Source organism: Gracilinanus agilis, chromosome 4 (genome assembly GCF_016433145.1).
Source record: "Gracilinanus agilis isolate LMUSP501 chromosome 4, AgileGrace, whole genome shotgun sequence".
Classification (NCBI taxonomy): domain Eukaryota; kingdom Metazoa; phylum Chordata; class Mammalia; order Didelphimorphia; family Didelphidae; genus Gracilinanus; species Gracilinanus agilis.
This window is the reverse complement of record NC_058133.1, coordinates 250,229,616-250,245,876: the sequence shown is the minus strand read 5'-3', so window position 1 is coordinate 250,245,876 and position 16,261 is coordinate 250,229,616. Positions and strand designations below refer to the sequence as shown.

At 43.3% G+C, this 16,261-nt stretch overlaps 1 protein-coding gene across 2 annotated transcripts in view; it reads right to left on the bottom strand.

The window, feature by feature from the left end:
- Positions 1-604: 604 nt before the first annotated feature.
- Positions 605-16,261, bottom strand: part of TP53 (tumor protein p53) — a 20,573-nt gene continuing 4,916 nt past the window's right edge. The window contains exons 2-13 of one of the 2 annotated variants that reach the window (XM_044673045.1): positions 15,183-15,336; positions 7,904-8,003; positions 7,107-7,172; positions 6,677-6,707; positions 6,369-6,572; positions 5,675-5,861; positions 5,460-5,572; positions 5,248-5,357; positions 4,180-4,313; positions 4,007-4,080; positions 2,246-2,352; positions 605-1,746 (exon numbers count right to left, since the gene is read on the bottom strand). In XM_044673045.1, coding sequence (XP_044528980.1) covers positions 1,662-1,746; positions 2,246-2,352; positions 4,007-4,080; positions 4,180-4,313; positions 5,248-5,357; positions 5,460-5,572; positions 5,675-5,861; positions 6,369-6,572; positions 6,677-6,707; positions 7,107-7,144 — 1,083 coding nt within the window. In that variant the 5' untranslated portion in view covers positions 7,145-7,172; positions 7,904-8,003; positions 15,183-15,336 and the 3' untranslated portion in view covers positions 605-1,661. The remainder of the gene's footprint in view (positions 1,747-2,245; positions 2,353-4,006; positions 4,081-4,179; positions 4,314-5,247; positions 5,358-5,459; positions 5,573-5,674; positions 5,862-6,368; positions 6,573-6,676; positions 6,708-7,106; positions 7,173-7,903; positions 8,004-15,182; positions 15,337-16,261) is intronic. The other variant, XM_044673047.1, reaches the window with a different exon arrangement.

Sequence of the window (16,261 nt, the reverse complement as noted above, 5' to 3'; positions counted from 1 at the left end):
CTTCAATTCATCTAATCGTCTGGCACTCAGCCCAGCCTGAAGAGATGCCAGATTCCCTCCCCACCCCCATTCTAGCTCCCAGCTCTCACCTCAGCTGCCCCTACTTTTTCTGGGCACATCAGGACAGAAGCCCCCCAGCTCCTGCTTCTCAGGACCCAGGAATCTTGCTTCTCCGATGTTCCCATCCCCCACCCTCCTGGGAAGCAGATGGCCAACCTAGCTGCCTAGATTTGCTAAATTGGACCCTTAAATCCCATAATCCTTGAGGAAAGGCAGTAGTTCCATCCCTGGGGAAGCAGAAAGGGCAAAAGTTGAGTCCCTCCCCCTCTGGTCTGGCCCTCCTGGGGAAGGGGACAGTGGAGAGGATCTAGAGTTATGAATAGGAGTTGGGGGGTGTGTGGTGAATAAGACAGCCCCCCTCATTGTCATGCAGCTTGCAGACTGACCCAGTCCCCATGCTTTGTTTCACTCCTGGAACTAGGAGCCTGGCTCCATCCTCTTCACTCCCCACAACCCCCACCCTGGTTCCTTCCCTCTTCTCTAGTAATAGCACCTGCTCCCCCCCCAGAGGCCCCTAGCATTTTAGCGTCATCACATGGACAACTAGTATTAACTCTTTATTTGAAAATAAGAAATTCTATAAAAATAGCAAAAAGATACAAAAAAGGGTAAGAATTTGTGAGAGAGAACGAGGAAGGAGTCTGTGGGGACAGGGAAAGGGAAATTACAGTTCGCCTCACTTTATATTCCATTAATATGTTCCTGAGAATGTGGGCTAGAACTGGGATTCTTTTTTATGTCATTTTAATGTCAAATCCCGTTGGCAGCCTGATAAAAGTTAGGGATCCTTTCTCAAAATGTTTGTTGCCTACATTCATGATGGAAGGAGATACTAAACTTTAGTTAGAGGTGAGTGAGAATTAAAATATAATTTCACCGACCCACAAGGCCTATCAGCTCCCCAGGCTACAAAACACTTTGGTTGAAGCACATTATTAAATCCTGGGGGGTGGGTTGGGTAGGGTAGAAACAATACCTGGCTTGGGTGGGGAGGAGACAATTACAATTGAATAGCAACCCCCACCCCCACCTAGATCCTATTGCTGAGGTCAATCAATTTATGTGCCAACCCACTTTCCTGACATCCTTCTGGCCCCCTCCCCCACCTGCCTAGGGACACAAACTTAAGGGACAGGGGGATATGCTTTCCAAAATGACAGAACACCAATGACAGTTTCAAGAAGCCATAATAGCTCTAAGCAAGGACTCTAGGCTTAAAGAAAGGCAATTGTGGCAGAATGGAGAAGTACCCATACACTTGGAGTTCTGGGTTTAAATCCTATTTCTCATTTACTGTCAGTGACTGTGGCCAAGTGTCACAGTCTGTGCCTTAGTTCCCTCACCTATAAAACAAGGGGGTCTTTGAGGTCCTGTCTCCGTATTCAGATATGGCTGACCAACGAAGTAAGGGAACGTGGCCTAGTGGAGGAAGGGCTGAACAGAGAGTTAAGTAAGCCCCACTTGTCCTTAATTTTTCTGTTTTATCAAGGAACACTTTAATATTGTTTGAGGCTTGGAAGCTGGAAGAAGTGGGAGGGCTAAAGGCTTCAGAAGAGAAGATGAATGTGGGATATAAGAAACAGAGGATCTTTAGGGTGACATCAGTCCGAGTCAGGAACTTCATTTTTCACCAACAGTCTTTTGCCTTGACAGGGGGTGGAATCTCCTCTCTTGGACTTCAGTTGGCTGCAGAAAAGACAGTTGAGAGGAGATAAAAACTGGGAAAACAATCATTCAATAAGCACTTACTAGGTACCACCTGTATGGGGAATTTCTGTCCTCAATTAAATTTGCAAAGTATATTGGATACTCACATGAAAGAGCCACTTCCTGGGGGAGTATACAAACCAGGGCATTCAAATGTTTGGGCTATATCCCTAAGAGCTGAGGGAGCCTGGAACAAGGGCAGATCCTTACAGGATGGGAGTTATCAGGAAAGAGCTTTATCAAGGCTATTTACATCTTTGCCAGCTGTACCCTGACTGCCATGGCCAACTACACAGACCCATCAATTGTGGCAGAAGGAATTTTAGGTGGATTCAAATGACCCTCCTCTAGGGAAAAGAAACTCCTGCCGGGGTGGAAAATGTGGGATATCTTTTCCTTCAGAGATCTCTGACTGCCTGCATGGGTAGGCTGGCAGAGACTTAACTTGGAAGCTGGTAGGAGCTGGTGGGATGCTCACCTGCGGTGGGGGCGGCTCCCCTCAGGTTCTTTCCCACTGTGAGCTTCTTTCAGTTCCAAGGCTTCATTTATCTCCCGGAGCAGCTCATAGCGTTGTCTACCTCGGATCTAGGTTGAGAAGTGAAGATAATGATGACAAAAGGCACATGAAGAAAATACTTTAAATCCTGTTTGAAAACCTATTGTCACTGTTCTATGTACAAACCTCCAGTAAAAGGTAGATTTTGTAACTATTAAATTCTACAGAAGGAAGCTTATTTAATGTACAAATCTTGTTCCTCTAGTTAAATTTCACTTGGCAAAAGAATAGCTAAAAATGCCTGTTAGAAGGGGCAAAATTTCTCATTTCTTTGAGTAGAAAGTTATTTTCTTCTGATGAGGAAAAAGTGACTTGCATAGAAAAATATCTCCACATGAGTATAATGCTGGTTTTGGGGGGTTTTATTTTTGAGGCAGTCCAGGGCAGCTAATGGAAAGGTCTTTTCCTTTCAAAGAGCTGGGAGCAGACAAGCGTTCCTCTGCTAAAGAAATTCATTCCACACACACTGAGCACCTAGGAGTGAGGCCTGTCAAAAGATCTTGGCTGTGGATGTGTTTGATGTAACTGTATGTGTATTTGAGGTTGTCAAGTTGTAGAAGCACTGTCCTGCCATGGAAGGTTTTGGACCAAGGTTAACAGAAAGAAATTTAACAGGATGAGTTAACAAAGGAATATCCTCAATAAGAGGGCACCTAGGTAGTGAAGGGAGTAGAGCACCAGGGCCTGGAGTCAGTAAGACCTGAGTTCAAATCTGATCTCAGACACTTACCCTATGTGCCAAATAAATAATTTATTAAGGCCTGTGAGAACATAAAGGTTAGAATTGAATTAGTAAGAGAGGATTAATGTTTAATGTAAGCACTGCACACCCCCAAAACTAATGCTTAACTATATAGCTATTTGAAAGAAGGTCCATCTTCAAGGCCCTTCTCAGTCAATGCTACCAGCTCAATGCTTAGACTTCATCTCTTGATGCTCTGCTACAATCACTGCCTGGTGTCTGGAAAGATGACAGCAGCTGTTTAAGTGCAGTCAGGTCTCTGAAAGAAATCGGCTCCCAAAATGCACTTTCTAAGAGGGGATTACTCTCTATTTTATGGAAAAGGGAAAAGCACCTGACCTGCGGCCTACTGTTAGCCAGGATGGAGGCACAAGCACCACCTAGTGGTCTCATGCTCCAACTGCAGGCAAAATACCAAGGTAGGAAAAGGGAAAACCAACCTTACTTATCCTGCGCTGCCTTCATAAAACACCTATAACTTAAGAGCGACATCATTAGGTTTACAAAGCCTTTTCCTCTGACCACCCACAAAGGACAACTATTATTACTTCTATTTTACAGATGAAGAAACAGCAGGAAGGAGAAATTAAGTGACTTGCTCATGACTGTAAAAGTAATACAAGTTACTACTAGGAAAGCATGGCTAATTAGTATAGTAATTGAACTGGGTTAATCAGATGAGTTTCCTGACCCCAACTTGAACATTTTTAATTATATCATATGAATTCTTGTTGATGGGGATCAAAACCAAGAAGAGAGAGGGGGCAAATCCTGAAAGACCGAGACTGAGCACACATGCGGTTTATTTAGATCCTACCTGTCCTACCCCAGACCACCCACTATTCTGACCTGGAAAGGGTTAGAGACTTGCTGGGGAAAGGGGTTCCAAGGACCGTGGGTGTGAGGTGAAGGCAGGAGAACATTTGTCTAATTAATCATACCTGAAGAGTGAAATATTCTCCTTCCACTGGCTTCTTTTTAGCCTTGGGGGTGCTGCCAGGAGTTGTGGGCAATGCTGGAAGGCATAGGTGAAGGTGAGTCAACAAGTGGGATTCCCATTTTAACAGTCTTGTCTCCCCAGCCTGAAGGACATCCCAACCCAATCTCCTCATACCACGCTTATTGCCCTCAGATGGCTGTGGGCTGGGACCTCCCTTCTTGTGGAAATTTTCCTCCTCAGTCCGCCGGTCTCTTCCAGGGCAGGCACATATACGCACTTCAAAGCTTCGACGTCCAAGAAGTTGACCCCTAAGGAAGGGATGAGGAGAAGAGTGGAATAAACATTCATGTCTTGTATGTCCAAATCCCTAATGTCCCCCAAAATGGACACCTAGGTATGGACAGCAGCAGAGTCACAGGTCAAAATGTATCCTAAACCAGAGACATTGGAGCTAGGATGGGAGAGAAATGTGAAGGAGAAATCTATGTGGGTGAATGGGAGTCTGCTAAGTTAGGAACTTAAAAGTCATTAATGCTTTTTTAATGATGCAACTCTGCTATAAAATCCTTATGAAAAAGTTCAAATATAAGGTATACTAAAGGATCCAAAAGCTACTAAGGCTTAAAACTGCACTAAGGCTTTTGGGATTTCCTTTCATTTCATTTCATTTCAGTGTTGCTGAAATGGACATTGCACTAAGGCTTTTGGGATTTCCTTTCCTTTCATTTCATTTCAGTGTTGCTGAAATGGACATTGCCTTGTGCTCAAAAGAGAGTTTGTAAAGTCTAAGTTTTTTTTCCAATTCAGTTCAATAAACATTAAATAAAAATTTATATAAGTTACCATGCTAGGCAATGGGGATACAAAATGAAAAACAAGACAGTTCTTGCCGATAGGAAACTTGCAATTTAATTAGGGGTGGAAACAAGATTAGAAATGCATACAAACAACTAATATAAGGGAGAATTTGATAGGTGCTCATGTGAGCTGTCAGTAAAGAACTATGAGGAATTTGTGGGAGGAATTATCCCCAAGTGGAAGATGAGGGAAGGATGCATAGACAGGGTGACAGTTGAGCTAGGTCAGAAGGAGGGCTAAGCCTTGATGGACATAAGGAGTCACAGGGAGAATGGAGTGGGTAACTAGACTCTGAAAACTGATGGATCCACAAAGAACAAGAGAGTAGGGACAGACAGAGATATGTGGGACTCTCTGAGGAGAGCCTGTGGGGGCAGACATCACCTGGAATCTTCTAGGGTTATGATGGTCAGGATTGGGCGCCGGTTCATGCCCCCCATGCAGGAACTGTTGCACATATAGTTGTAATGAATTGTGGTATATTCACAGCCGACCTGTAAAGGGGAAAACCCAATTTATATTCCTTAACTTCTTCCCAAATGGTCACCACTGTTGAGTACCACCATCCCCTAGAGACCCAGATCCCTGAACTGTACCTGTGGGCACTCATAAGGCACGGACACGCTCTGTCGCTTGGTGGTGGCATCGATGAGGTATTCGGCCTGCAAGTTTCCTTCCACCCAGATCAGATGCTGTGGGGGTGCGAGGGCTATGGGGCAAGAGGGAAGAAGTGTGAGGAGGGTTCAGGCTGCAGGCAGCTGGTCCTCCCTCCCTGCCCACCCCTCCTCTACATGGGGGTCTCCAGGCTCACTATCTTTGTGCTGAGTGCATTGTTCGTGGTGGGGACAACGCTTAACCACCTCAGTCATGTGTTCTGATTTCTTATAAATAGCCATAGCACGGACTCGAGAACCAGCAGGTGGTGGCGAGTTGACCCAGAGTTGGATGGGGCAAGTCTTGGCCAGCTGGCAAAACAGCTTGTTCAGATCAGGGGAGTACTGCAGGAAAAGCCAGAGGAAAGCAGAGTAAGGTCAGGAGGATTTGTTATCTGAGTGATCACTGAGTGATCACAGGCGAGAGCCTGTCCTTATGGAGTTTACAGTCTGACAAGACACAAATCATCTACTCCAAGGTGGAGGGTGGTAAGGCATAAGAGATGTGTGGAAGGGAAGGGGGTCTCAGAAGAGGAAAGGATCACCTCTACTTGGAGAATCAGGGATTGGCTCCAAAGAAAAGATGGCATTGTCATTTGGGTCACAGTTTTTTTTTTTTGTTTGTTTGTTTAACTCTCACCTTCTGTCTTAGAATGGGATGCTAAGTATCACTTCCAAGGCAGAAAAGGCAGGCATACAGCTAGGAAGTGTCTGAAGCTTTGAGATTTGAACCTAGGACCTCTCATTGCCAGGCCTGGCTCTCTACCCATTGAGCCATCTGGCTGGCCTCCTTTTCCTTTCTTCTCTCTCAATCTTCCCTTCACACAACTTTTTCCCTTATTCCCCACTGACCGTGCAGGTGACAGACTTGGCTGTCCCAGACTGTAGAAAACCGAGCCTGAAGCCATACTCCCCAGGATAGTCCTTCTGGGATGGAACGGTAGATGATGTGGGCAGGTTAACTGGGGGGACAGACACCTGGGCTTCAGGCCTTTCTTCCTCACTTTCCAGCCAGTTCATATCTTCCGGTGAGGCAAATTGTATATTATCTATATTCTAGGGGTGAATGGAGAGGGGGCAGAAATCAGAAAGTGAATCAGAGAAATTGAGGTTTTGCCTCAACCCTGGCTCCCCTTGTTCTGTCTCCACCAAGATCATACCGATAAATCATCCGGAAGACTGTTCCATTGTCTGAAAAACAAGAAGAAAGAAATCTATGAAACTGTTCTCACCATTTGTCATTTATGTGGATGTGTGAGGTGGGGAAGGGGATATACACATGATATACAGCCTAATGGTAAAAGGACAGAGGCTAGAATGGAGAGAGCTGGTGTTACTGTGTGATGCTGGGCAAGTCATCCATCTCTCTGAGACTCAGTTTACACAGCTACAAAAAAGCTGTCATCAACCTATGATCAGGGGGAGAGGCAGGGAGAGTGAGAAAGAGAGACAGAGACAGAAAAGAGAGAGAATGAGAGAGAGAGAGAACTTCAGGGGTAAGGCTGTTGATTCTGAGGGAAGTGACATTTATTAGAAAGATTTAGGATTGATAGGCAATATTGGGGATTTTGTACCCCACCCCTCACTCACAAACTCCAAAGGTCGGAGAAGGACAGCGAATCATCCATGGTGGGTCTCAGGAAGGCAGTTTTGTGGCTGGGGGGAGAGAAATAGGGAATGGAGAAGAGAAAATGTAATATTAGGCCCAACTCTGCCCCTTTCTTTGTACCTTGTAGTTTCCTGAGGTTGGAACTTTAAGAAGGCAGGTTGGCCCTTTCCAAATAGAGGCATATCCCTTTCTCCGCCCCCCCCCCCCCCCCCAGCATACTGAATTTTTAGGGGTTTGACATAGATGAACAATGTGTTAATATATAGTTGGGGACCCTATCTGAATTACAGTTAAGAGGTACATTTGGGTAAACAATAATCAACTAGTTAGGGACTTGTGGACTCTGGTATACAAAGTATGTGGGATTGCCAAGAAAACTCCCAAGTTCCTGACTAATTTGATTGTGCTAAGAGCTGTTTTATTTCTGATCTTTCTCCATATAAAACAAAATCATTAAGATATTTTTGCTAGGAAACATCCTGGGTTTATGCCTACATGATGAAATTTTTCTTATTAAATATACCTATTATCATTTATCCTTAAATTTGGGTTCAGAACCCCTGGGGCTAAGTATTGGGTGCATTTATTACTTGCCATGTGACCTCAAGAAAAAATCAAGTAAATGTAGAAAGTATAGAAAGTTGTCAGGAACTCCATCTTGTAACTTATGTCCTGAACAATTGAGAGGAGACGGGAAAGTCTATGGTACTGCAGGAGCCATTATAATAAAGGAGGAGATATTCCAAGGGGGGAAATGAGAATCACTCCATACACATACCTTGGAAGGAGGAAGGGGGGAAATGCTTGGATTGCTGGCCAAAAATTCACCAGAAGAAAACAAGGCGCACTACTTGAAGCTGTGAATTGGTCTACTTAATCTGGAAAACAATTTGAAAGTATCTGTGAAGTTGTTATATTTGACCTAGGAATCTTACTGGGCACATACTCCTCCCAAGGGGTCAAAGACAGAAAGGTCCCATACATATCAAAATATATACAGCAGTACTTTTTTGTAGTAACTAAAAACTGGAAACAAAGTAAGCATCCATCAATTGGGCAATAGTTAAATAAACTATGGCAAATAGATAACACTGTACCATAAAGAAGAATTGAGTGGTTCTTATGGCACGATTAACACAAGTGATTCAGAGAAGTGGGAAGATCACTTAAGAAATGCTTATTCTATCTCAAACAGTGTGATATGGGCCACAAAAATCCAATTAGCATTAAAAGAAAACCAAGGCAGAGCTCCAAGTGGTCCCTAAGCAATTGGATCCAAGACCTTCAAGGATCTATCTGCCCAGGGACTAGTTGCTTTTCTGGACTGTGGGAAGACTCTCAGGAGGCATTATAATTCATGACAGGTCAGTTTCCAAAGTGGGCAACATCTATGTTCGGCTAAGGGACAAATCCATCTACCATGATTATGTTTTCAATGATATTTTTGGTCCTTTCACAGGCCTGTTCAGAACATTTATGCCAAGAGAACAATGAAGCCAAGGGAGCTGGAGTTTTTCTAGCATAGCCCTCTCAAAGTTCACTCACAGAACTGAATTGGGGGTGGGGAAATGGTGCAAATACATCAAATTCCTAACCTAAGCAAATATATAGGCCTAACAAATAAAACATAAATCTCTCAATATTGTCATCAATACATGGTAATTTAATTAATTGTGACCTAAATGACTCTTAAGTCTTACAACATCAAAATCAAACTTACTCCATTCTATTAAACTCACTAATACAATCACCAATACTAATTTAATTCTAATGAACTGAGTAGGGGTATTAAAATTATTTTCCTAGTGATAGGTAGATACAACTAGAAAAATAAGAGAGTCTAAGCTCATAATTGGGGGCAGCTGGGTAGCTCAGTGGATTGAGAGTCAGGCCTAGAGATGGAAGGTCCTAGGTTGAAATCTGGCCTCAGACACTTCCTAGCTGTGTGACCCTGGGCAAGTCACTTGACCCCCATTGCCTAGCCCTTACCACTTCTGCCTTGGAGCCAATACACAGTAATGACTCCAAGACGGAAGGTAAGGGTTTAAAAAAAAAAAAAAAGCTCATAATTTCTAACTGGCGGAGAAAACATGTAAAGGGAAGTTGGACAGCAGAATACCTCAGAGTATAGTGGGGTGCTAGGTGGCTGAGTGGACAGAATGCCAGCAGCTCCTAAAATCAAGAGGGTCTAAGTTCAAATCCATCCTCAGACACTTAGAAGCTGTGCGACTCAGCAAGTCAGTTAACCTCCAGTATCTTTTGCCAAGAAAACCTCATATGGAGTCACAGAGTTAGATGTGACTATAGGACAAAATGACAACAGAGTAGAATGACAGGATAGACTATGAAGTTCAGGAATCTTTAGAATACACTGAGAGGTCAGATGGTAACATACAGGTTGTTTAGGGAGGGGGGCAGGGGCACTGATAGTAGAACAGGTGGCAAGGCCCAGTGAGCCATAAGAACAATATACAAATCGACCAATACATCAACATTTATATTAAATGGAATGCCCAGTCTCGATTCCACAGAACTAGTGATGAAAAAATCCTTCTTCTTGGTTAATAGATGGTGAACTTGGGGGAAGTAGGGAGCATGTATAAATGGAAAGTATAACAAGACCAGGAATTCTAAAGTTGAGTCTCATTGTTATATTGTTTCAGCAAACATTGAATAAATTCTTAATTGTATATGATGCTGGGAGATACAAAGACAAATAAATGAAAAGAGTCCCTGCCCTTTAGGTTTTAACATTTGAACAGAAGGAAAAAAACAGAAATAACAATGCAATTCAAGGAAGGAGAAAGAAGAATTTCAGAACAGGAAACAAGTGTCAACTACTTCCCTTGACTATGGACTTCTATATTATACATGACCAATAATTGAGTCCCTAAAATGCGCAAAGGATAGGGTTATGGCACTAGACAGCACTTAAATGACTTTCCTTGGGGAAAGTATTAATAAATGTTGTAAAGAAAGAAACTGGAGAGCAAAACTTTTTTGAGTATATGGGTTTTAATATGAGGTATTTGAGTCATACAAAGTAAGTGATCTACTGACATACCCACTTTGGTTTGAGACCCTCATCAACATGATTTTTAGAATAGGAAAAAAAAAAGCTGAGGATCTCATCAAGAAAACAATTAACTTGGGAAGAAAAGGTAAAAACAAGTGGAGTTTTTAGAAAGAGGACATAGAATCTCAGAGGGGCAAGAATTCTGTCATCTTGCCTAGTTTTAAGTTGGTCTGTAACAAATTTCTTTCTTTTTTTTTGCATAAACCCTTACCTTCCGTTTTGGAGTTAATGCTGTGTATTGGCTCCAAGGCAGAAGAATGGTAAGGGCTAGGCAATGGGGGTTAAGTGACTTGCCCAAGGTCACACAGCTAGGAAGGATCTGAGACCAGATTTGAACCTAGGACCTCCTGTCTCTAGACCTGGCTCTCAATCCACTGAGCTACCCAGCCTTATTTCAAAAGGGCAAAGGAGGGAAATTTTGACAGTAATTCTTTAAAATATAGAACTTCTTATAAGTGTATAATGCCTAATTGATTAGCTTACCACTAATCCTAAATTCTAAAATTGACTTAACTCAGATATTAAACCTATTAATAGCTGGGACTATTTCTCAATTATTAAAACATTTATCAGTAACAGTTGCTAATCTATAGCTTATACTAATCTGATTTTATCAGTTAAAATGTTAAGATTCAAGCCTAATCCTGACTCCCAACTCTGCCATCAGGCTCTCTTTTATTTTTGGATACAATATAATGAATGCTCTTGGAAATTCATCAGGGAAGGTAGGGAGAATGATTCAATTTCTTGGAAAAGTAGTTCATCAGGCAATCAGATTCCCTAATATCAACCCACATTATACTCCCATTAATCTTAGTGTGGCAATGGCAGACCTATGGCATGGGTGTCAAAGATGGCTCCCCCGCCCTCCACCAAAGAGTTCATTACTAGAAAAACAGGACTCAGGTGTAACTATTCCCTTCCTCCTCTCCACCAAGCCTGATGACATTTTTTCACAATCCCTGCCCCTCTGCTCAATGGGAACACAAAGAGGGTAAGGTGGGTGGCTCCCAGAGAGCAGAGTGCTTGGGCCACTCTCCATCCCTTCTCTACCCTTGTGGGGGCCATTCTTCACTTTACCCACTCCTTGGCCAAGCAGCCCAATAGGAGCACTTTCTCCCTCTCCTGGGTGGGGTAATATGGGGGCAGGGCATACACAGTGCTAGTCTCTGGGGGATGGGCCCAGTATTCCATCTCTAAAAGGTTCGCCATCACTGTCTTAGTGAATGGTTTCATGAGTTGCTCTGGTGGTAAGTTTGCCACTTGTTCCCAGCTTGACCTGCCCAAGCTTGTGTTCTTCTGTCAAAGCTTCTGAGATTCCAGGGTTATCATGACATTATAAAAGAAGTATGAGACAGGACTCCAGCAGAATCTGATGTCAACACCAGCAACAAATCCTTGTTTAAGTGTCCTGTTTCCCCCCAGAAATGAATGCAGGTATGGCTAGATCCAGTATAAACCCATCCTAATCATTGGAAAATACTTGTAAGGATTATCTTACAGCTGATAATAGCAGTTTGGTGGTGGAAGTGATTTTTTTTCTTGGTGGGGGAGAGAGGGGAGTAATGGGACGACACAAGTCTCAAAAGCCTTATACCATTTTCCCCTATAGTCTTTCTCCAATGTTACTTCCTTAAAGTATGGAGAACATAAGGCAACTATGAAGGACTTCCTGAAAATGTATAAACACTTGGGGTAGGCAGTCCTATCAAACTAGAAAGTCTTCATCTATGTGCCTAGATAGATAAGAATGTTTATTTCCTAAGGATCAAATCAGTTTATCCGTGGACAGGTCACTTAACTTCCCAGTTTCTTTATTTGTAAAATGAAAGCGATAGACTAGATGATTTCTAAGATCCCAGCTCTAAAATTTTCCTAAATCTGCAAAGGTCCCCTGGAGAAGGTGACATTAGAGCTTTGCTTTGGAAGAACCTAAAGACTCTAGGGGTATATATATAGAGGACATTCCAGATATGAAATCCAGCCTGGGCAAAGGTTGACTGGACTGGAAAGTATCTGGAGAGAGAGGAGTGATGGGAGGGGACTTTGGAGAAATTCCAATTTTATTAGAGACAATAGGAAACCACTGGAGATTTTTTTTTTTTTTAAACCAAGGGGGGACAGCTGGGTAGCTCAGTGGAGTGAGAGCCAGGCCTAGAGACAGGAGGTCCTAGGTTCAAACCCGGCCTCAGCCACTTCCCAGCTGTGTGACCCTGGGCAAGTCACTTGACCCCCATTGCCCACCCTTACCACTCTTCCACCTATGAGACAATACACGGAAGTACAAGGGTTTAAAAAAAGCAACAACAACAACAAAAAAAAAACAAACAAAAACTTAAAAACCAAGGGAATGACATGGTCAAACCTGTGTTTAAAGAATATCAATTTGGCAGCTTGTGTGGGAAAAAACTTAGCTAGACTTTAAGGCTGAGAGACCAAATAAGAGGTGACTGAAACAGTCCAGGTAAGATAAGGGCCCAAAATAGGACGGAGCCTGATTGAATAGAATGAAAGGGATTTATATGACAAAGAACTGGAAGGCCTAGCAACTAACTGGATATGGAGGGTAAGAGGAAGAACTGGGGTGCCTTGGACAGAAAGAGAAGTACTGGGGGAAATAAAATAAGCCTTATTTTGGATGTTGAGTTTATGGGATTTCCTAGTAGTATATTTCTAGAAGGCAGTTGGTAATTCCAAAATGGAGTTTGGGAGAGAAAGAAAATTAACAACCAATCAAAAACTATTCATTAAGCACCTAGTAAGTACAAAGTATAAAATAATCCTTACATGTACATGAGATCTGAAGTGACATCAAAGGGTGACTCAAATGTTTAAGAGTAGCTCTGATTAAAGATGAAAAGCCATATATGCAGAATAAATATAAAGGTGAAATAATAGTGCTTGGGGGTGGCTTGTGGCTCAAGTAGATAGAAAGTTCAAATCTAGCCTCAGGCATTTCCCACAGGACCCAGGGCAAGTCACTCCCAATAGCTTAGCCCTTACCTCTCTTCTGCTTTGGATACTTAATATCAATTCTAAGACTGAAAGGAGGAAGAGAGGGAAGAAAGGAAAGAGGGGAAGAAGGGAAGGAGGAAGGAAGAAAAGAAGAAAGGAAAGAAAGAAGGGAAGAGAAAGCAGTACTTGAACTGTGACTTATCAAGGAAGGACTCTATGAAGCAGAGATAAAGAGAAAGTACATCAGTACATCTAGGCATCAAAGTTGACTTGTGGGAAATGGAATGTTGTGTATGAAGAACAGAAAGAAGACCAATGTGGATCACTGAGTTCAGGAAAGACAGGTTGGGGCCAGATGGTTTAGGACACATTTATCTGAGGTTTCACTTTTCTGTCACTGGAGGTTCACTCCTTGAAGCACTGGAAGTCTATCCACGAAGTGCTGAAAGTCCACCTGTGGAGGTCTCTGTTTCCACTTTCACATTTTTTAGGGGTTTCCTTTGGAGAGGGGGGCAAGACAAGGAAACCCCAGCTGAGGGGCAGGAGTGAGGAGAGCACATATATTTGCGGGTCAGTAGGTGCTTGTTTATCTGAGGTTTCAGCCATTCCAGGTAGATCTTGGGGACCTACTTACTGTATAAGTCAAACAGAGAAGCTGGAGTTTACTGAGTAGGAGAATCATACAGTAGCTTGTGCATAAGGAAAATCTCGTTAGCAGTTGTGGAGAGGATGAACTAGAATAGAGCATAGAGAACAATTCTGTGGCAACAATTTAAAGTGTGGAGTGATGAGGGCCTAGGAAGTGCCTTTGGGATTCAGCAAAGATTGAAAAGGAATGGTAAGACAAATAGCAGAACAAAGAGAGAACAAGCAGTGTTACAGAAGCCAGAGGAAAAAGTATCCAGGTAGAGGGAGTATTTTAATGTCAAAAAACTGCCAAGAGATTTTAGCATCATAGTTAGGGCATGAGAAAAAGTGATTGGATTTAGCAGCAGTTAAAATACTGATGGATCAGATGGTCAAAAAATATTAAAAGGCAGTTCTGAAAAGAAAGGCAAACTATGAATCACAAAACAAATATTTCAAATCACTAAGAATAAAAAAGGAGGCTTTTCTTGGAATCTCAGCTAAAGCCAAACTTTCTGCAAGATGTCTTTCCTGATACTCCTTAATCTCAGTGTCTTGTTTTTAGATGGCTGTTTGCATGTAAATAACTCATTTTTGTTATTGTGTTTGTGTGCGCATACCTTTTCTTTGTATTTCCAGCACTTATCATTGAAGTATATCTTATAAATGCTTGTTGACTTGACTACAAAAGTCTATTTCAAACATGTATGACCAGGAGGAGCAAGTAAAATGAAGAGTCTGAACCTCCAAAAGTTCTTTATTGCTCTAGGTTAATGATCCTACTAAGTTTTCCCCTGTGCAGGATGAGCAACCTTAAATAGAATCCAGAATATCATTTTCAGAGCTTGTCTCACATGCAGTAAGAGAAACAATGGAAATACCAAGAGTCAGGATGACTATAGGTAGTTTGGGAGGACAGTAAACTTTCTGTGGTGTAGGCCTATCTGCCTGGCAGCTGAAGTGCATTTTAAAAAATTTATTTCCCCCCAATAAATAAGCATTTATTTTTTCTCCTTTCTACTTCCCCGGTTCCTTCCTGATTATGCTCACCTAACTCTCAAAACAATTCATACAAGTCTTCCCAGGTTTCTCTGAAACTCTTCATTTCTTAAGGCATTCAGAATAATATTCCATTATATTCATGTGCCATTATTTGCTCAGTCATCCTCCAAATTGATCCTCCAAAACCCACTTAGTTTCCAATTCTTTTAAACTACAAAAAGCACTGCTATATTTTCGTATAGATGAATCCCTCTCCTCTTTCTTTGCTGTCTTCAGAGTACAGGCCTAGACATGAACTGAAATCAGGTTCAGCCATGCACTTCCTAAGCCCGCCCCTTTCCACTGCTCAATGCTTTTTCCCATCTCCAGACTAGGAAGCTCGGAACGTACCACCCACCTCCAGGGGGAGAGGATTGTCCCCTCCCACTGGCAAAGGTCGCGTCCACTCCCGGCGGAGTCCGAAGAGAGCGGCACATACCATTCAACGAGGGGTGGAAAGGTATTTTAAAATAAGAAAACCTTCCTCTTTCTTTCCAAACTGAATGCTTCCCCTAAAAACAAACAAACAAAAACAAAAACAAAAACCCAACATCCCAGTATCTAATGACTGAAAAAATAAAGACTTTGTCATCATTGTGAATTCAATTGGCTACCCTCCACAAACTACGTAGAGCTCACCCGGGTTAATCCAAAACAGGAAATGCAAGATGGGGGGAGGCGGGAGGAGGAAACAATACTGGACCTCAAAGACAACAGATACGGAAAACTCTGGGCACTAGTATGCCGGGTTCTCAGAGGAAATGGGTAGGTTGGAGACCCGTGACCCACGATAGTTGGCCTAATCTGAACTTACTGCCCTCCCCTGCCCACAAGTGTTATAGTCCATCCCGCTCACCTTGCTTCCCCCTCCCCCCAGCTCCATTTTCTAAAGGCAAAGGTTTCCCGGGAAGCGAGAACATCTCTCCCCACCTCCCAGGACAAAGGATCCAGCCGAAATTTGGTCTTTGTTCCCTACGGCTCCAGGGGCTTTTCCTGCAGGATCTGGGAATACAAACGTAATGGCCTCCCTCCCCGCTCCGGGAGGGGACCGCCGCGGCCCCGCAACGTGGCAAGCTCTCGCTGCCCCGAAATGCCCCTTTGAGTAGCCCGGGCTGTCGGCACTCTTACGTTTCTACTACAGGCAAATTGGCTTCTCAGAAGTCCTCCGGGTCGTTGGACAGGCCATTTCCAAAGTCGCCCCCGCCCCCGCCCCCGCGGCTTAGTAAGGCTAGAGAAGTGAATACACGACCCCCCCTCCCCCTGCCCCGGGGAAGAGTAGGCAGCGCGGAGAAAGGAAGGGGGCGCTTCCAGTCGGGCACAGCCGCTCCTCAAAGTCGTGAAACTGCTCCCTGGCCCCCGAGCCCCTCCTCCCCTGCCTTCAATTATTCCAACCTCAAAAACCCGCAAGCCTCGGGCCAGTATTACATCCATGTCCCC